This window comes from Delphinus delphis, chromosome 4, assembly GCF_949987515.2.
Source record: "Delphinus delphis chromosome 4, mDelDel1.2, whole genome shotgun sequence".
Lineage (NCBI taxonomy): Eukaryota > Metazoa > Chordata > Mammalia > Artiodactyla > Delphinidae > Delphinus > Delphinus delphis.
The window spans coordinates 94,150,175-94,168,902 of record NC_082686.1 but is presented as its reverse complement, the minus strand read 5'-3'; the positions used below and the strand labels follow the sequence as shown (position 1 = coordinate 94,168,902).

Genomic DNA, 18,728 nt, shown 5'->3' with positions numbered 1-18,728 from the left:
GGACGTCTGCTCTATTATACATGTTTTGGAGAACAAAAGGAAAACCTTTAAGAGCAGAGGGCTTCTGACCCTCAAAATGATCCCAATTCTGGAGAAAAATTTCTCATAGCATTCTCCATGTAGATGTTTCCTGCTCTCTGGCCCAATCTAACTTTTCATTTTCGTTTTTTTTCTCAGTTTGATGCGTTTAGAATACAGTCCATTTTCTTTTCTGGATTGGGGCAGATGGTGCTGTCTCTTTCGATTATGTTTTAAAGGAAATGTTGACTGGGAAGAACGAGAAATAAAACATGGTCAGATGAAATTGAGAGCAGAAATTATATAATCCAAGAAGAGCCATATGTATTCTGTGTTTTTCTACTCAAAGTTTACCATGACTCATGTTTGAGTTTCTGGAGTTCAAGTCTGCTGTATTTTAAAATGTCATTTAGGATGGTTCTTTGGGTTATTGGTTTGTTTTAACTTTAATTTCTAAAAGATACAGAAACGAGAAATAGATGGGGTTTTTTCCTTCCTAGTCACATTTAAATAAGAAAGTTCTTGAGTAGTAGCGGCTTTTGACAAATCCAAAACTTTTGGATAAATTCTGCTTAATGCTCATAAAATCTGTCACCTGCCGTCTGCACATTTTCGCACAGTTGGCCAAGTGATCTTAAACCGGAATATTTAACAGGTGTTCCAAACAGAAGCCTGAAGGAAATGAACAAAGGGGCACAGAAGACAGCTTGAAGGCTCTCCTACTGGCTATATTTGAGAGAGTTTTAGCATTCAAAAGAATGATGGCAAAGAGTATGACAAGTTTTATTGAGTGGAAAAAATAATCCATGACTTCATAGATAATTAATGTGAGAGAGGGAACTAATTAACATAGAAGGAATGATAGAATTAGGAATATCACCCATCTTACAAGTATCAATATAGTAATATCTTCTGGCAAAGATATTAGTGTTTAACCATCAGGTGAAAGGGGAAGAGGGTGCCTTAACAACAAGGAAGTAGGTCACATAATACTAGAACTAAGTGATCGAAGGGCTGAGTATCACCAGAAGGTTCAAATTGGTACTGTGTGCTTCCTTAAGTGATGGAATGGGAAGTACATCCATACAGAGCTCTTGATAAACATTTTTAGCCTGAATCTAATTATGAGGAAATAGTCACACAATCCAGATAGTTGTATACGTTATAAGAAAACTGGTCTGGGGACTTCCCTGGTGGCGCAGTGGCTAAGAATCCGCCTGCCAGCGCGGGGGACATGGGTTCGCTCCCTGGTCCGGGAAGATCCCACATGCCTCGGAGCAACTAAGCCCGTGCGCCACAACTACTGAGCCTGCGCTCTAGAGCCCACATGCTGCAACTACTGAAGCCCTTGCACCTAGAGCCCGTGCTCTGCAACAAAGAGAAGCCACCACAATGAGGAGCCCGCTTGCTGCAACTAGAGAAAGCCAGTGTGCAGCAACCAAGACCCAACGCAGCCAAAAATAAAAATAAATTAATTAAAAAAAAAAACTGGTCTGGACACTTCAAAAATATTAACTTTAGCAAGACAAAGAATATAGGAGATTTTTATTCTAGATTAGAGGAGACTAATGCAACACATGTTCCTTGGACTTGGGGTTGGGGGGGAACATTAAAGACATTGGAATGACCGGGGCAATTCGAACATGTAATATAGATTAGATTTTATTCTGTCAGTGTTAAGTCTCTTGGTGTGATGTTGTGGTTACATCATCACACCAACAAGAAGGTCCTTGCTTTTAGGAAATACATGCTGAAGTTTTTGGGGTGAACTGTCATAAGATCAATAACTTCAAATAGTTCTGGAAAAAAATGTGTGTACGTGTGTGTGTAGAGAGAGAGAAAATGTGAACATACAAGTATAGCAAAATGTTAATAATTGGTCAGTGTAGGTGAAGGGCATATGGCTGCTCATAATACTGTTCCTTCACTTTTCTATAGATTAAAAAGGTTTCAAAATATATATTTTTACACATCAGGAAATTTCACAGAAAATTTTTCATTTCCACATTCTCTGGAAAAATGGCAGTCTGTCAGCCTGAGACTCCTTAGATCCTGCTTGGCAATAATTGATTGGCTACATAACAGCTGCCTCCTTTAGATAGGGTGAAGGTATTTTCTGTTTTCCACAGTCTTTACCCTTCCCTTTTGCCTGATATGTCCACCATCTTTTACTCACTGACATTACCTGCCAGGTGACTATATGCGTTTGTTGATTTCCTGGCTGAGGTAGGCTGTACCATGAATAGTAATGCTATTTCCATATGTCAGAACTCTGGTGAGTTATTTCGAGCCCTAGCAGGTGAAGTTAGTACTGGATTTGATTCCTATATCAGCTGATGAGCTTCACTGGGTTCTTTGGCCATAGACTGAATTCTGTCCTCATCCCCAAATGCATATAATTTCATCATGTGAGACATCAAATTTTAAAATGGGGGTGTAAAAACTGTTCAGAACTTGCTCGATAGGTGGTATAAATATTAAAATTCTCTTTCAGATTTAATGTGTTACAAAATTGTGCTGTCTGGATTCTGCCTTGCAAAATCAGTTGAACAGTCTTGCAAAAGTATTGAATAAGCTACTTGAAAATTTTTCAATGTGACATGCCAAACCTTAATGAAAAAACATTTTGTGGAAACATTTATAGATGCCAGTGCAGAAAGTAGGGTATAAACTTTAATTACCTTTGTAAGTCGTTCTATCCTGTGTTTAAGCGATTGCTTTCCTGTTATACACCCAGGGAGGGTACCGGGTCTTTCTGGGTAATCATGGAGCCGAGCCTTCCCCCAAAATAAAAGAGCTATATCTGGCACAGGTTAGGGTTCAGTTAGCCAGTGACACAGTTCAAACATGCAGAGGGAAGGAAAGAATAGGTCTAGTGCTAGAGTCAGGCTTGCCAGGCAAGCATATCTACCTCATACTTTATCCATTTTTGTGGGTTTTTCATCCCTATATAATTTGCTGTTCTTAAAAATGCTAGCTGCTTCTGTCCAGTTCCATGTGCCTATATGATTCTTGCCTTGTGAAGTAAACAGGAGAACTTTTCTTAGAGAATTTGACAGAAGTGAGCATAGATTCTCCTAGTATTTTAGGTAGAATCCAATTTAGTTGGCATCACAGGAGGAGGTTGAGAGAGAAACTTGAGACCTGGGGTTCAGCAAGGGTAACGGATCTGGTGCTTTCGCTTTTTATTAAAGCCCAGACCTCGCACTTTTGTATCTTATTAACTGAAGTGTAGTACAGCTGTTGCCCGAATGGGACCCATTTTGCCTATGGATAAACTAATATGAAAGTTCCTAGCAGGGCTTTGCTCAGATCTTGGGCTAGGACAGAAGATCACTCTTTCTTCTGAATTCCAGAAATAGCAACAAAAGCTCAGAGGAAATCAGCCTCCCTTGTCCCATTTACATTCTCTGGCCTTCCCTCCTATCCAGCTGGCCACTCCAGCTGCAAAAGGAATTCATCTCTCCTCTTCTGCTTTCTCTAAGGTTCCAGAATCTGTCTGGAACCCATGTTGCTCTTGAAAATATTTTCCTAGACTGGAAGGCAACTTCCCACAACGTATGTTCGCCTACCTGCTGCTTTCTTTTCACTGTTGAGAGCCTGGTATTCCCTTGTCTGTCTTTCAGGATTTCAAATAGTGTAACCACTTAACCAGCTAAATGGCTAGAAAGATGTTTGTCTTTGCATTTTTAGCATCAGGATGATTGATATCTGAAGGTATTTCTGGCATATTTGTCTTTGGGGATTAACTGCATTGTCTTTATATTATGTGAATTTATTCCTTGTGATTTTATACATTTTTAATGTTTGTATTTAGCGCCGCTAACTGTGGATCATAATCACTAAATGGAGATTGTTAGGTAGTTAATCTGACTTTCGTATGCAACTATTCCTCTTTTTTCCCCAGGATGAGTAATATTTTAAAAATGAAGATGATAGATTTATTTTTCTGATTAGAAAAGCAATTCAGCAAGCATTCGTAAACTGTCTTTCCTTTACCTTCATTTATTCTCATCAGCATTGGTAGGCATTGTCTAGATATCCAGTTTGTCCCTATTATTGAGCCACTTTTTTTTTCTTTTTCATCCCAAAGTACTGTTTTTTTCTGTTCATTTAGTTCTTATATTGAGGGTTTGCTATTGATTTTAAGCCTCTTAAAAATGGACACGACCAGAAGTCGTGTATTTTCCACACCCTTAGTTTATTATATATAATTTTGAAAGAGAGTAGCTAAGTCAGCTCCTTGGCAAATCTGAGAAAGCATGTTATGTTATGCTGGGCATATCTGTAAATGAACCCTGTGGATGAGAACTAGACAGAAGGGTTACAGAGAAATAATGCTGATGTCATTTCATTGGAATGAAGGGGCTGCTGTCACAACCATAAATACATTCTATAGCTAGCAGCTAAGTGTCTAGCTCTGTTTCTTTTCTAAGAAGGAAAACAGTGAAACAAGCCAAAGAAGTAAGTTGTGTTTACTAAGTGGGATATTTTAATTAGTTTAGGCCTTACAGTTATACAGACAGTGTGAACTTACAGTTCTTTTTGGAGCAAACATGAAAACCATTATTTGTGGAAAGTTTAAATTTCACGTGACACATATTCCGTCTACGTGCGTAGGGTTTTTGTGGGTTTTTTGTCCTTTTTCAAAATAATGTATTTGCTTTGCTAGTGTATTTTTATTTTAGCCTTCCCTGTGCTAAAAATGCTCTATTTTCTTGGGTGGAGATGTGCGTTTAGGAGGGAGGAAGGGTATAAGTTGCTGAACTGAATCTCTCCTTCCTTTTTTTTTTTTTTTGGCATGTCCAAATAGGGTAGTTTTCACCTCAATTGGGGCATGTTTAAACAAGAGGCTTCCATCTTAATCCCTTTTCAAGAAATTCCCTACCCCCAGTGTGTCTATATCTACAAAATAAAATGCTCCCTGCCCCCCTCTGTTTGGAAAGCTGTCCCAGGAGCGCCCTGTAATCCTTTTTTACTGATCAGAGTCTTCACCACAGGGGAAAGACTTTCAAATATTAAGGAGGTGGTGATGTAAAAGGTGGGTCGTCATGTCTGCCCACTTGAGCCATGGTCACAAACAAAATCGAAGCAGGTGGAAAAGTGGTTTTAATTTGATTGCTCACCTCATGGCAGCTTCAATGTGGGAAGAAAGAAAGTTGGCTTATAAGATTTGCCTCTGGATAAATTTACCTGCTGCAAAACCAGAGGGAGGAAGGCAGCCCCGATAGTGAAGAAAGAGCACCTTGCCCTACAGCCTCGCATTTCTTCCTCTTCTGGACAATCTCGTTCGGTTGGCACACACCAAACTCTTGGGGGTCAGGGGAGGACAAAAACAAACAAGGCGTAGTTTCTTTTTAAACTTGATATAAAAGGTATCCTAACGGCACATCACCAGAACTGTTCTTTCTTGTTTTGTTAATTTTTGTGAGGGGATTGGTTAGCTTTCTAATTTTTTTCTCCTTTGCACACACTCATGGTGTGTCTGTGAGACAGGGACAGAGACAGAGACTGAGAAAAAGAAAGCACGTGAGCAGGCAGAAGCCTGGTCCAACTGCGAAATGTACTCTGTAGAGCTGGTCTCTGTTTTATGGAAAGGGTAATAATTCATAGACTACTCCGAGGCACAGTTAAATCTGGCTTAGGGAGAGGTAGGCCAAGGTCTGAGTTAACTCAGTTATTTAGGTAGTGGAATTGTGCATTTTGGCATTTTCATACCAGAAAGTTAGCTTTCACACAAGAGTATATTTTATGTGTGGTAAGTAACTGTCACTTTAGCTCAGTTAAACAAATTTTATTTTCGCTCTTGTTTGTGCAAAGTGTGTGCCTGGCATTTATTTGCTTTTTTTCTCTTAGTCTGCGGTAGCACAAATGGGAAAGCGTTACATAAATGTGGTGTGAATGCATTTTCCTCTTCTTTTGCCGTAGTCACAATGCAGAACCTTGAAAGAAAGAAGGAATCCAGTCTGGCTTTGATACCACATTTCTCTTGATATAATAGGGTAGTGGCTGTCCTGTCACTGCCTTTCCTCCTCAGGCCCTGCCCTCTTTATTTTTGATCTTTGCAGAATCCTTTGTTTATCTGGCTCCATTCATGGCCTACTTTTTCTTGTTCTTCCTTTCCTCACATGCCTTGTCCCCAGATCCAAATGCCTTTGCTCTATTCATTTGACAGCTTTTTCAGAGTTTAAGAAAGAAACCCAAGAACACAAACCCTCTCCTGGGACTTAGGGGGTCTCTGCTGCCACCTCCTTTCTCCCGTCCGCCTCAGGGCAAACACCCCGCCAGTCCCAGCCTTCTGCCCCTCCCTCTCGCTCTCCCTCATGACTCCTAGTTCGTCATGATGCAGCCAGAGGCTCTGCTTGCTTTGGGACATGTACTAGACTTGTGGTCCTGGGGAAACCTCCTCGTTTGTCCCTCAGCCTCATTCCTCGGTCGACAAAGACACCTTGCAGATACTGTGCTCCGAACTGGACACGAAACTGTGATGTGCAGAATAGACTGCAGCCCTGCCTCCTGCTGTAAAATGGAGCAGAGAATGTCCATCTTGCCAAGGAGGCTGTAAAAATCAGCAAGGTGATGGTGCCTGACCAGCATATATCTAGGTGCTCAGAAAATAGCAGCTTTTGTTATTACAGTGAGACAGACAAGGCAAGTCCTGACCTCTGTTTGGAAGTTGTTCAGTTGGGTTTCCTTTGTTTTTTGTTTTAGTTTTATTTATTGATTTTTGGCTGCGTTGGGTCTTCGTTGCTGCACGCGGGCTTTCTCTAGTTGTGGCGAGCGGGGGCTACTGTTCGTTGTGGTGTGGGCTTCTCATTGCGGTGGCTCCTCTTGTTGCGGAGCACGGGCTCTAGGCGCGTGGGCTCAGTAGTTGTGGCTCGCGGGCTGTAGAGCGCAGGCTCAGTAGTTGTGGCGCACGGGCTTAGTTGCTCTGCGGCATGTGGGATCTTCCCGGACCAGGGATCGAGCCCATGTCCCCTGCATTGGCAGGCGGATTCTTAACCACTGTGCCACCAGGGAAGCCCTGTTTAGTTGTTTTTAATTTCAGTCAGAGCCTTTCACTTGTATGTCTGGCTCTTACCCAAAACCCATTTTTTTCAGTTTTAAGCAGATTCCATCCTCCCCACCTTCTAATTCAACCTCCTTTCCCATTTTTCCTTTTTCTGTCAAAAGCATAACCATTTCTTCTATCATCCGTGTGTGTTTGAAAGCTGGCTGTGGGGAGGAGGTCTTCAAATTTTTTTTTTTTTTAACTCCCCTTTCTTTCATGCCGTATGTCTGGTAATGGTCCGGAGGATTCTTCCTTTGGAGAGCTCTTCAATTCTTCTCTTCTTTCTTTGTTGGATAGGCGATCATCTCTGTTCTAGTCTAAACTTTTATTACCTCAAGGATAGGGTCTGGCTTCTTGTCCTTCTGAGACACTTTAAATGTCAGTCATGGCAGAAGGCAATAAAGACCTCCTTCAGCTAGCAGTTTGAATGTATCTAGTGTTTGAATGTATCTCTGTGAGTGTTTGAAACCATCGGGTGCTTCAAACTCTGGAATAACCAGTGATTCAGAGAGTATTGTTTTTAACAAGTGAACCAGTTCATTTATTGCAACTGTGCTTATGTGTTTTTTACTGACAACTAACTTCTGAGATGCACAGTATTTACAGTTGACTTAGTAGGAGTTCCCAGAAAATGTGAGGCTATGTTTTGACTTACAAGTATAGTCCGTTATCTGTATCTTAACACGAATACATGATTATAAATGAGCTTGGGACATTAAGTCTTTTGAATGTGAGTTTTCTTTTAGTTGCAGTTTTAAAAAATATGATATTGCCACCAGCCCCTTTCTTTTTCTCACCAAAATAAAAGTAAACATTCTGCTTCTACTAAGCAGAATGCAGTGGGGAAGAACGAAGAACCGATCCTTTTGAAGTTCAGGGCGGAGCCAACTAGAAGTTCTTGTTATTTTTTACGGACGCTTGGTTTATTGACTGAGTCAACAAGTAGGTATCGAGCTGTGAGTCTGCAGGAACTGTGCGAGGCGCTCTGGGCTGAGTGGTGAGCAAGTCCTAAAGCAGGGCCAGGAGCTGCAGCCTGCCCTGTGGCCTCTTTTTTGTGTCCCTCACCCACTAAGCTGGGGCTTACACTTTTAAGTGGCTAGAGGAACAAAGAAGACTGTGTGACAGAGGCCTCTGCGTGACCCACAAAATTTAAAATATTTACTATCTGGTTATTGACAGAAAATATATCTGCTCTGGACCTCTAGTGTCTCTGCCTTCCTGAAGCTTACATTTTAGTAGGAAAGAAAAATAATAAACGAGTGAACAGTTAGACAGGAGAATTAATGTCCAGTTCTGATGACTGCTGGGAAGGAGCTAAGTAGGGTACGACGATGACGGGAGGGAAGCCGGGACAAGGGGGTGAGGGCTAAGGTAGGATTCTTGGAAATTAGACCTGAACATTGTGAATAAACGGCCTGTGAAGAGCTGGGCTTACTAACCTGCTCTCACCCCTAGTCCACTTCCCCCTTCACCTCCCAATGCCTGCTTGCCCACAGGACTCAGCTGGGTGTTGGTTCCTAGGAAGCTTCTAGAGCGGTCTCTCTTAGAGGGCCTTTACCACAGCGCCTGTCACTTTGTAATCTCCTGTTTGCTTCCATTCCTTCCCCCACCCTCACCCCCCCCCCCGACTTGAAATATCTTGAGGTCAAGGACATGTAGTCATAGTAGTCATAGTATCATAGTATCATAGTATCATGGTAGTCATAGTATCTCTAGGTATATAGCTCATAACCTGGTTGAACAGTTAAATAAATCTGTAGACTCAAAATTAGATTCCATCAAGCAGGTCGTGAAAGTCAAACGTTTCTTTTAGCAAAACAGATTAAATTTATCCTACTTTTACACATCCTTCCCACCCCATGCTCCCTGCTCCAAGTACTTTTCCTGTTTCATCTCAAAAACAATTCTTGCTGCACCCCAAAACTTGCCCATCTCCGCATCTTATTAAAAAACACCACCATCCTTTCAGTTGATTAAGCCCCAAACGAGGAATTAGCCTTGATTCTTCTCATTCCCTCGTCCATGTCCATCATATCCAACCCTTCAGCACCTATACCTCCAAAACCAGACCTATTTTTAGCATCTTTACTACCACCCCCGGCCCCGGCCGGCTAGCTCCATCCTTCACCTGGGCCAGTGTAGCAATGTGCTGACTGGTCTTTCTGCTGCCACTCTTAGCTTCCATATATCCATTATTCATGCAGACACCAAACAGATCTTTTCAAACTCAATAGTATGTCAGTCCCTCCACTTAACACTCTAGTGGTTGCTCATCAAACTTAGAATAAAACTTGAATTAAAAAATCTGAACTCACAGCCCTTCATGAACCGGCCTCTGTCTTCAACCTCATCTCTTCATTGCTCTCAGCTTCTCTCAGTTGCACTGGTCTCCCCTGTCTCCTCCTTAGGGTTCTCTGTTCCCTGTTGCCTGTTGAATTATTAGGTAGAGTTCAGTGTTAATCTGGTCAGCGTTGTGACTATGTAAACCAATAATAGTGGCAAGTTAACACAACCACAGTGAAATCCCTACCCCAAAGACATCCTCATTCCTGATTTTCATTATCATGTTTGTGGTACCAAAAGTTCATGGTAACAGGCAACTGACTTCATGATAACCCTTGTTAAAGGCTTGGGAAAGGAACTTGACAACCTTACTGACTTCTAATGGCATTAACTGTTTTTCTTTTTTCCTCTTTTTGCCACGCAGAGTATGAGTTGGAAGTAAAGAGGGTGCAAGACATTCTTTCGGGAATAGAGAAGCCACAGGTATGTCTTCTGGATTTCTCAGCGTAAATGGCGCTTTTTTAAGTATTTCAAACATGCTTTTCTTTTACCACACAGTAGGTAAGCAAAAGGGCCCCTTTCCATTGCGGATTACTCACAAACTGTGAAATAGTGTTGTTATTAACGGAGCATGAAAATGTAAAACAGCAGTCTTCTGTTTAGTCATCATCCACCAAAATGTCTTCTTCATTTAGATATTCGGGATGCAATTAGGTATTCATCCCGATTTCCGGGAGTACCCCTTCCCCCACCCGCTAAGGCTACAGAACAGTTTTCTTTTGGTAATTTCCCTTTACCTTTGTAAATGTAATAATAATAATTTTTGAAAACCTCAGTAATTCAAAGTATTTTTCCAGGTAAATTTCAAAAAGGTACATAAATATTAGCTGAGTAAAATAAGTCCAAAGCATAATGGCAAGGAAAAATGTTGGTGGGAGTAGTGATATTGTGAGGTTTTAAGTTTGATTTTGCCAGATGCTTTGAAATTCAAGTGAAAAATTCAGAATGTTGATTCAGGCTTTCATCTGAGTTTAGAGAGCCAAAGTTCTTTGGAGTGTTTTCTAGCTAAATTGGAAAACCTTGATTCTTCATGTGTTTCAAATACTGAGGCCTTTTAACAGAAGGGTCCAAACATGCCTCGGGGCACATAGTTGAGTTTGACTAAACCTAAAACCATGAGGTGTTGCTGGACTACGGGCGCAGTAGGGCACTTGCAGAAGCGTAGGGTGTTTGATGCTGGGTTGGGGAGTCTGCACTTGATCCGGTAAGGAGTGGGTTGCCACTGAGAGTTTATAAGCAAAGAAGTTATGTTTCTTATAATCAGGACTGTACTTTCAGGAGGATCAAACAGCCAGCAGGTGCATTACAGTGAGAAGGGCATGGACCCAGGGAGACAAGCGTCTGGCATCTGTTATTGTAGGGCTGGCGAGAGGCTGTGGGAATCAGAGTTAGGGCGGTGGCATCAGATGTGGCAAGGAGAGGATGGATACTAAAGCCATTCTAGAGCGAAATCAGTCAGGCATTACAGCCTATCAGGTGTCACGGGTTAACTGGGCTTTCAGGCTCAGATGACGCCTTTCAGGAGTTGCTTCCTCTGGGCAGGCTGCCCTGATTTCTGTCCCATCAACTGGGATACTCCCCACGGCATTTGGTACCACTGGTACTACATGTGGTACCACAGCTTCACTGTGCTCTGCGTGTATTTAATACATTGTACTCCATTTACTTGTGTTTGTGTCTTTCCCGGTAATCTGTGAGTTCCTCTAGAATAGGTTTGTGTCTCTGTCCTCTCGGTATCTTCAGTGCCATTCTTAGACATGTGGAATTTGTTTTACTAGCAGGGTATCCAGGAAGACGAATAAGTGGGTGGTTGAGTGTGCCTGATAGATCAGTGCCGTGGAGAGAGGGCAACAAGATATACCTGGGGAGAGCACGTGCATCGGAGTGACCATTGGAATCGTAGGAGTGTATGATAGCTTTGGGGATGGGGTAGAGCACAGGGAGAGCTTAGAGAAGGCTTGAGGGCAGAATCATGAAACAGGCTTACATTTACAGTGCAGCAGAAAGAAGAGCCCATGAGGGACACACGGAAGTCATAGTCAGCGTGAGAAGGCAGAGCAGCAGGTTAGTTGACTATCCGGGATGTAGTCAGACAACTCCATCATCTGGTCTCTGTCCCGTGTACACACACACGGTGTTTTTCTTGAGTTATACCTGATCATTTCTTTACTGCAGAAGTAATAAAGTCTGTTTCTGAGGATCATGTGGCTCTAGAAAGATAAAAGCAACATTTATATGTATTGGTCCTTTCCTCCTGATTCAGCATTTATTAAATGCTTAACTCTTTACAGGTTTTAGAGCAGGGTAGACAGGGTTTTGTATAAATAGTCATGATGTTAGGTGTAATATAGTCAGATTGTCACCTGAGAGGTCAGAAAGTCCAAAATGAGTCTCACTTGGCTAAAATCCAGGTATCGGCTGGGCTACATTCCTTTCTGGAGGCTCTGGGGGCAAATCTGTTTTCTCGCCCTTTCCAGCTTCTAGAGGCTACCTGCATTCCTTGGCCCATGACCCCTTCCATTCTCGTATCTCCTTCTCTGACTTTCCTGCCTCCCTCTTTTACTTACAAAGACCCGTTACTCATACTTGTTACTACATCAGGCCCACCCGGGTAATCCAGGGTAGTCCCTACTTCACAAGATCCTTCACTTACTCACATCTGCAGAGTCTCTTTTTACCTTGTAGGTTCCAGGGACTAGGATGCGGACATCTTGGGGGTGGTCGTTACTCTGCCCACCATACCAACCCCTGGTCCCCACAAAAACCTTCTCTGCTGGATGACAGTCCACCCATCCTCCCCAGCCCTGTTAGTTCTTCACACCATTATTCTCCCTTCTTTCCTCTCCTCCCCCCTCTGCCTGAAACTCTTACTCGTGGTTGTGCCTTATTTATCTTTGTGCTCCTAGTACCTAGCACTGCCCTTGGCACGTTGTGAACCCTTAACATGTACTTGGTAAATAAATGTGTGGCAGCCTGCAGTGGCTGTAGTGAGGTTCTGCCAGGTGAGACAGATACCTGACGGCTGGCCAGCATCACACGAGGCTCAGCCAGCCTGGTGGGATGTGGGCACGGCTGGGAGCCAGAGTGCGAGGCAGCAGCACGCAGAGGAGGGTCCTGTGAGTTGGAGCCCAGCGTGGCCATTAACTGGCTCTGTGACCCTGAGCCGCAGTTTCCTTACCTTTGAAAGGTCGGATAATAAATACCATGTGGGACTATCTGAAAAGTAAATTGTATGCTATTTATAGAGTCCTTGGAATGGAGTATTTTCCTAGAGTTTTTAGCATATCATTAGGCAAAAGTGAAACTCCCTGCTATACTCTGAAATGGGAAGGAGGGGCTGTTCACCTTCTAGGAAAAGAAACAGCTGCAGAAAGTTCGGCACACAATTGTCTGAAGGATTGCTGTTCTAAATTTTTTTTTTTTTCAGCTGCACCTGGTAACACCTCCAAATAAAACACATATATTTTTCTTCAAGGTTTTACGGATGGTTTGTTTTAGGTGTTAGAAACATTACTGAGGACTTGTAGATTCCAGTCATCTTTCTAGAACTTTGGGCACCCTGAATTAAGCAAGTCATTTACTCTTCAGAAACCCAGATACTATAAATATCCAAATACTTAGCCATTAAATAAAACAGGGTACAAATATACAAGGTTTTTGTCCCGAGACTGTAACAATTAGGTGTCTTGGGGACTGTGCTCATACAGCCACTGCTGTACCACAGAACTAAGCTGATATGATTCTAAGTGGTTTACGGATTAACCTCTGCTAGTACCAGCCAGCTCCAACCTAACGTGGTTTAATCTGCTCTGATGGTGGTGCTAGATGAAGTCTCCCACATACTGGGCTGTTTATTTTCAGGATGTAAATAAATGTAACTTGGAATTGTGGTTCTGCATTGTTTCTATCCGCTAATGTTCGGCTTGTAGAAACAATTGATTTGTTGGTTCCAGAAGTGAGTAAACTGACCTAAAAGAAGAACAACTGTCCCTGCAGGAAGCAATCCCTTGAAACGTAAACAGCAGTAGATCTGGAAACAGATTTGAGGTTCTTAGCACTAAAGGAATTTTAGTAGCAGATGAGTCTGAAATTCCTGGATTTGAGCATCCATTTCTAGGAGTAATGATCTCTTTGACCTTTTCCTTTTAAATTTTCCTTTATGTTATTATTTTTCATGATGGGTACTTCAGAAGTGAAGCCAATATTTCTATGGTAATATTTTCTTAACATACTCCCTAAATTGGATCAGCAGACCTCCCACATAGTTAAATCCAAAGACAGACCAAATTTAGAAGCTACTAACTTACATAGAAATATTTTTGAACACGAGAGTAACAATTTAGTAACTTTATGAGAGTAAATGGTGTTTTTGATCCAAATAATGAATATCATTTGCATATAAGATAGTCTGAAAACTAAGAAAGTAAAATTTCACAGAATAGTATTAACATACTGGGGATGAACAGGAGAGAAAGGGGAAAGGAGAAAGAGAGCTAAGGATTACATACGAAATAGGTACAAGATAATGCGGTCTTATCATTTGCGAATATGTGTACGCATATGTATATGCTTTTAACTAGCAGCTGTTCTCACGTTCAAATCTATATTTAATCAATACATAGACAAAAATGACTTCTAATCAGTGTGTAATCGTTCAGAAGTAGATGGTTTTATGAGTCCTTCAGAGATACTTCAAAGCAGTTTAAGTAATTTCTATGCAGACTTAACACTAGTAACCTTCACAGCAGACTCTTATATCACTAGTGCTGAAACAAATGTCACGTTGGATCTTGTCCAATAACTTTGTAACTAAAAATCACTACTTTTATCACCATTACAAAGGAGATTGATTTCTGTTTATGGTAGAATCGTTAAGCATCAGCAAGTCAGTTAGTTTTATGGCTTCTAAACTTCCTTTTTTGGATCACAGCCATGACAATCATTGTGATGATCAGGTTAGCCATGCCCCATTTCAGCTCAGTGGTCACCGCTGGTGAGAAAGTTTCACCAGAGAGAGAGAGACTGAATGAATGAAGGTGAAGCTTGTGTACGAATGCTGTTGCTCTGCAGTAGGCTTGAACCCAGCCTAGTTCCCAGAGTTCTGAATCTCTCATTAAAGTTATCACCTCCCTGGATGCTTGGAGTAAAGGCATCTACTGCTGAGGATTCCCCTTTGCATGACACTCTCTTGAAAGGCACCGTGTAATTTCCTGGCATCAACCTTGGAGTGGGAGTGAGTTCCAAGTTCTAACAGAGACAAAGCACTCTTTCTCTCAGGATTCCAATGCCTGAAGAAAGGAAACCTGAGGCCCAGGAGTCAGTGAGAGGGAGGGAGGGGGGAGCACAGGAGGGAACGGGCCTCTCAACTCTGGTAGTAGTCTAGGAGGCAGGCTGCTCAGATCCAGGAAAGAATTCCCGGAAGCCGCCGTCCTTTGAAAATGATGCTGAGTTCTCCAGGTGCACTTCTGATAGGCTGGCTGATGGGAAGGATGCACTTGCACAGAGGTCTGTGTTCACATGACAGTTGGCCTTCCTAAGGCTTGCTCAGGGAACCTCGGGGAAAGGTGAGCGTTATTTTAATTGATGCTTCAGGTGTTGTACATCACTGTTGAGTTAAGTAATAATTTAACCAAGTCCTAAAGGAAAGACAGTAAATTCTTTTCTTTTTTGGTTTGATTTACGTATATCATAAAATGATTATCACGACAGGTGCAGCTAACATCCGTCATCTCATATAGATGCAATATAAAGAAAGAAAAAAAGAAAAAATTTTCTTCTTGTGATAAGAACTCTTAGGAGTAAATTCTTAATAGCTGATGAAAAAAGTAGAGTTTAAAAGGATGTGAATTTATGGATACCTGTTCAGTATCTAAAGTGCTAGCATTTGACTGAGCTATTTTGAGAAGTGGTGTTAATTTCACACCACCATTCATGGAATCGGTGTTACTACATACTGTGCTCTTGGAATTGGGCCACTTACCACCTCAGTTGAGTGTTCCTCTGTACCTAACTAATCAGCATCTTTTTAAATTATAAACTGAACTCTTCATAGCAAAATATCTTGTTTTAAGTTAAAAATCAAATATAATATCCAGTATCTCAAGATTACTCATTAATGGTGTGTGAAGGAATTCAGCAAATACAATGGTGTATGTGGTAGAAACGCTGCCTTAAAATCTAATCAGGGGAACAACACACAGATAACCAGGTAAAGCAGAGGATAATGAAATGAGTGTCAAATATAGGTGCCCGCTCAATGTGGTTGGAGCACAAAGAAAACAGTTGCTGATCCTGAGCAGAGAGTCAGGCAGCACCGTACAGAAACTTTTCCTGAATTGGCCTCAAGCTGCCATGGGCCCCTCTGTGCTCAGTGTATCTGCCGTGAGGCCCCTCATGCATCTCTTCATCAGGCAGAGGTCATACCTTAATCATCTTTGTGTCCACAGCCCCTCACAAGTTAAGCTATGATGATTAAATGAATAAGCAAAGGCAACATTTGAACTGGGTCTAAAGGAAGTTTGTTAAAGGCAGGAAAGTGGGAAAGTCCAGAGCTAAGTCTCAGGGGCGTGAGAGAGGACGGCATCCTGAAGGGCGGGTCACAGCCGTCACAGGAGGAGTAGGCAGAAGAGTAGCTGCTAGTCTGGAGACATAGCAAGAAGGGTCGAGTTCAATTCTGTAACAGTGTCTCTCCAGGTTTTTTTTTAAAGATGTTTAATGCTGGTCTGCCATCCACTGTGTTACCTGTATCAGAAATTCAGACTGTCTTATTCCCTTTGATTTTTGTTTTTCATTCAACATTTACTAAGCAGCCACTACTCACAGTTGAGTATGACTTAGGCCTTCTCCTTAGGGAGTCCCACGGTCCAGTGGGGAAGGTAGGCAAATGCTATTAACATGATTAGCAATGAGTAGAGATAGCAGCAAGGTGCTGTGGAACAGAGAGATGATAGGATATTTCAGGGAAGGCTACTTGGGGGTAGTGAGGCCAGCCTAGGGTCTTGAAGGATGAGTAGGAGTTTGACTAAATAATTGGTTAAATATATAATGATGCTGTATCTATTTGGAACAGAGATGATATGGAGGGACCTCTGCTCAAAATGGAATGCGTGATAGACTGAAAAGGGAAACTCTATTCATTTCCATATTTATTATTCATGCTTTTAAATTATCTTATATTTTAATACCCTTTATTTAGATCAGATAGTGACAAAAATAGAAGAAAAAAAGATACTTAGTAGTTTAGACATCTCCATCCACAGCCTACTCTAATCTACAGCTATAAAGTCTTGTATGAACGTTAAGCTTTAATGTATGTTTTAACTCTCATTTTGTTTTAATGTTATCCAGACCAATATCTAGAGAGCAACAAAATAAACTTTAGAAAATTAGAACATTAAAATGCATTGACAGATTTATTTTAAAGAATTAGACTGTGCATTAGATTAGGTTTCTCCAGAAACAGACTCTGAAACAAAGATTGGAAGGCAAATGGTGTAAGTGGGGAGGTGCCCCAGGAAGCACGGTTAGAGTAGAGACATGAGATTGCAGAGGAGAAGCCAGTGCAGGGTCTGTTAATGAGCAGGTTACAGCTGCGGGCAGCTGGGGCTCAGTCCTGCCGAGGATGCCTGGGAGATAGTGTAAGAACGTGCTTCAGAGAAGCCCTAAGTAAGAGGGAAAAGTTGGGGCGTTGAGAGTCCCAGACTCCTTTGTTCAAATGAAGCCTTGAGCGGAGACTAAAGCAAAAGATAAAAGCAGAGCCTAGAGAGGTGAAACATCTCCACACATATTTCTGCCGTCTGTCAGCCTGGGCCATGGTTCCGTTTCCACCCCCCACCCCCATACTGGGTTTTCCCAGGAACCTGCAGGACTTCGGGGAGCGTGGTTTGAAAGGTCTTGGCTTTGCAGAAGAGTTCGACATCAAGCAAAGCTTGGAGGCCGCTGGAAAGTACCTGTGGATGTGGGTTCCTTCCACATAATACGATGGCCATCATGGAGATTATTGAAATATCATGTTCAACTTTTTACCTTTAGAAAAATTCTCAAACGTGATATTATTTTTACTTTCTGGAGGACCAAGTGTGAATTGCATCAGACTTGGACATAAGTTTGCATAATAAGGACAGATGTTTTAGGAGCTATAGTTTGGACATCAGGACTTTGACAAAAGAATGCCATATAGGATGGGTGGGTTCTTTTTGGTAATTAAAATAAATTTGTAAATTAAAATAAATTTGTTTTTCTTGAGTTAAATCTGAGCCATTTTAATGCTACTACTAATAATCACAAAATGTTCTGGGGAGAAGTGTAGTGTCTGATTCATGTTTTTCTTCCTCAGGTTTCTAATATTCAGGCAAGAACGGTTGTGTTGTCCTGGGCTCCCCCTGTTGGACTTTCGTGTGGACCCCACAGTGGTCTTTCCTTCCCCTACAGCTACGAGGTTGGTCTGTCAGACAAAGGACGAGATGGAAAATACAAGATAATTTACAGGTAGCGTATATTTCCATGTGTTTTTCTCAGCTGCCAAACGTGAAATTGCTGTTACTAAGGAGAATAAAAAACAAAGGAAAAATTTAATGGCTTTGCAAATTTTCCTTTAAATAGTTCTTTTTAAGAATTAGTGATAATTGTAATGTCAGGAGTTAACTTTGTCCAGGGTAATTGCTAATCAGAAATGACTTTTATACAGCTATTTGGTGTTGGTCAAATATGTCACCTGGTTATGTTAGCTTGCCAGTGTAGTACTAAAGAAGTTTCCATTAATGTTGTCAGAGCAAAAAGTGAGCATGCCTCTTAGTTTTTACGTATATCATGCACTTCTATGATCACCTCTTTTTAGGCTCAGACCTTGTGCTAGTCTTGTTTTTCAAAATTCTACAATGTGGTTTCCATTTCACCCTCCTTCTTATCCTCTACAGTAGTTTTCCAGTGTGCAGTAAAGCTTTTCATTCGGAGGCTATCTTAAATCGTCAAAAGTTTAGCACACCGAATAAGGGATTATCCCCTTCCACTTTATGGACTCCCAGATATTAACCATTTAAGTGATTTATAGCTGTGTTCTAGATGTGATAAAAAATTTTTAGGGTCAAATCTTTTCTCTTTTGTAGTTGCTGGCACTGCTCAGATTTGCAGAGTAGGAAATCAGAGGCCATCTTGTTCTAACTACTTGTTTGACCTCTCTGTGACTGGCCCTGGGAACTACTGCCCAAACCCAGTGTCACATGGTCACACAAAGCCCACCTCTTCTTCTGCCAGAGAAGCTGCTTTTCTCTTCTGTTTCCCTGCTGCAGACCTCGCATCTCCCTAGCCCCATTTCTAA

General features: G+C 41.7%; 1 protein-coding gene across 6 annotated transcripts in view; it reads left to right on the top strand.

Moving 5' to 3' along the window:
- FNDC3B (fibronectin type III domain containing 3B) overlaps window positions 1-18,728 on the top strand; it is a 358,288-nt gene that overhangs the window by 237,330 nt on the left and 102,230 nt on the right. For all 6 annotated transcript variants that reach the window (XM_060011135.1, XM_060011133.1, XM_060011137.2 and 3 more), the window contains exons 7-8: window positions 9,777-9,835; window positions 17,748-17,899. In XM_060011135.1, coding sequence (XP_059867118.1) covers window positions 9,777-9,835; window positions 17,748-17,899 — 211 coding nt within the window. The remainder of the gene's footprint in view (window positions 1-9,776; window positions 9,836-17,747; window positions 17,900-18,728) is intronic.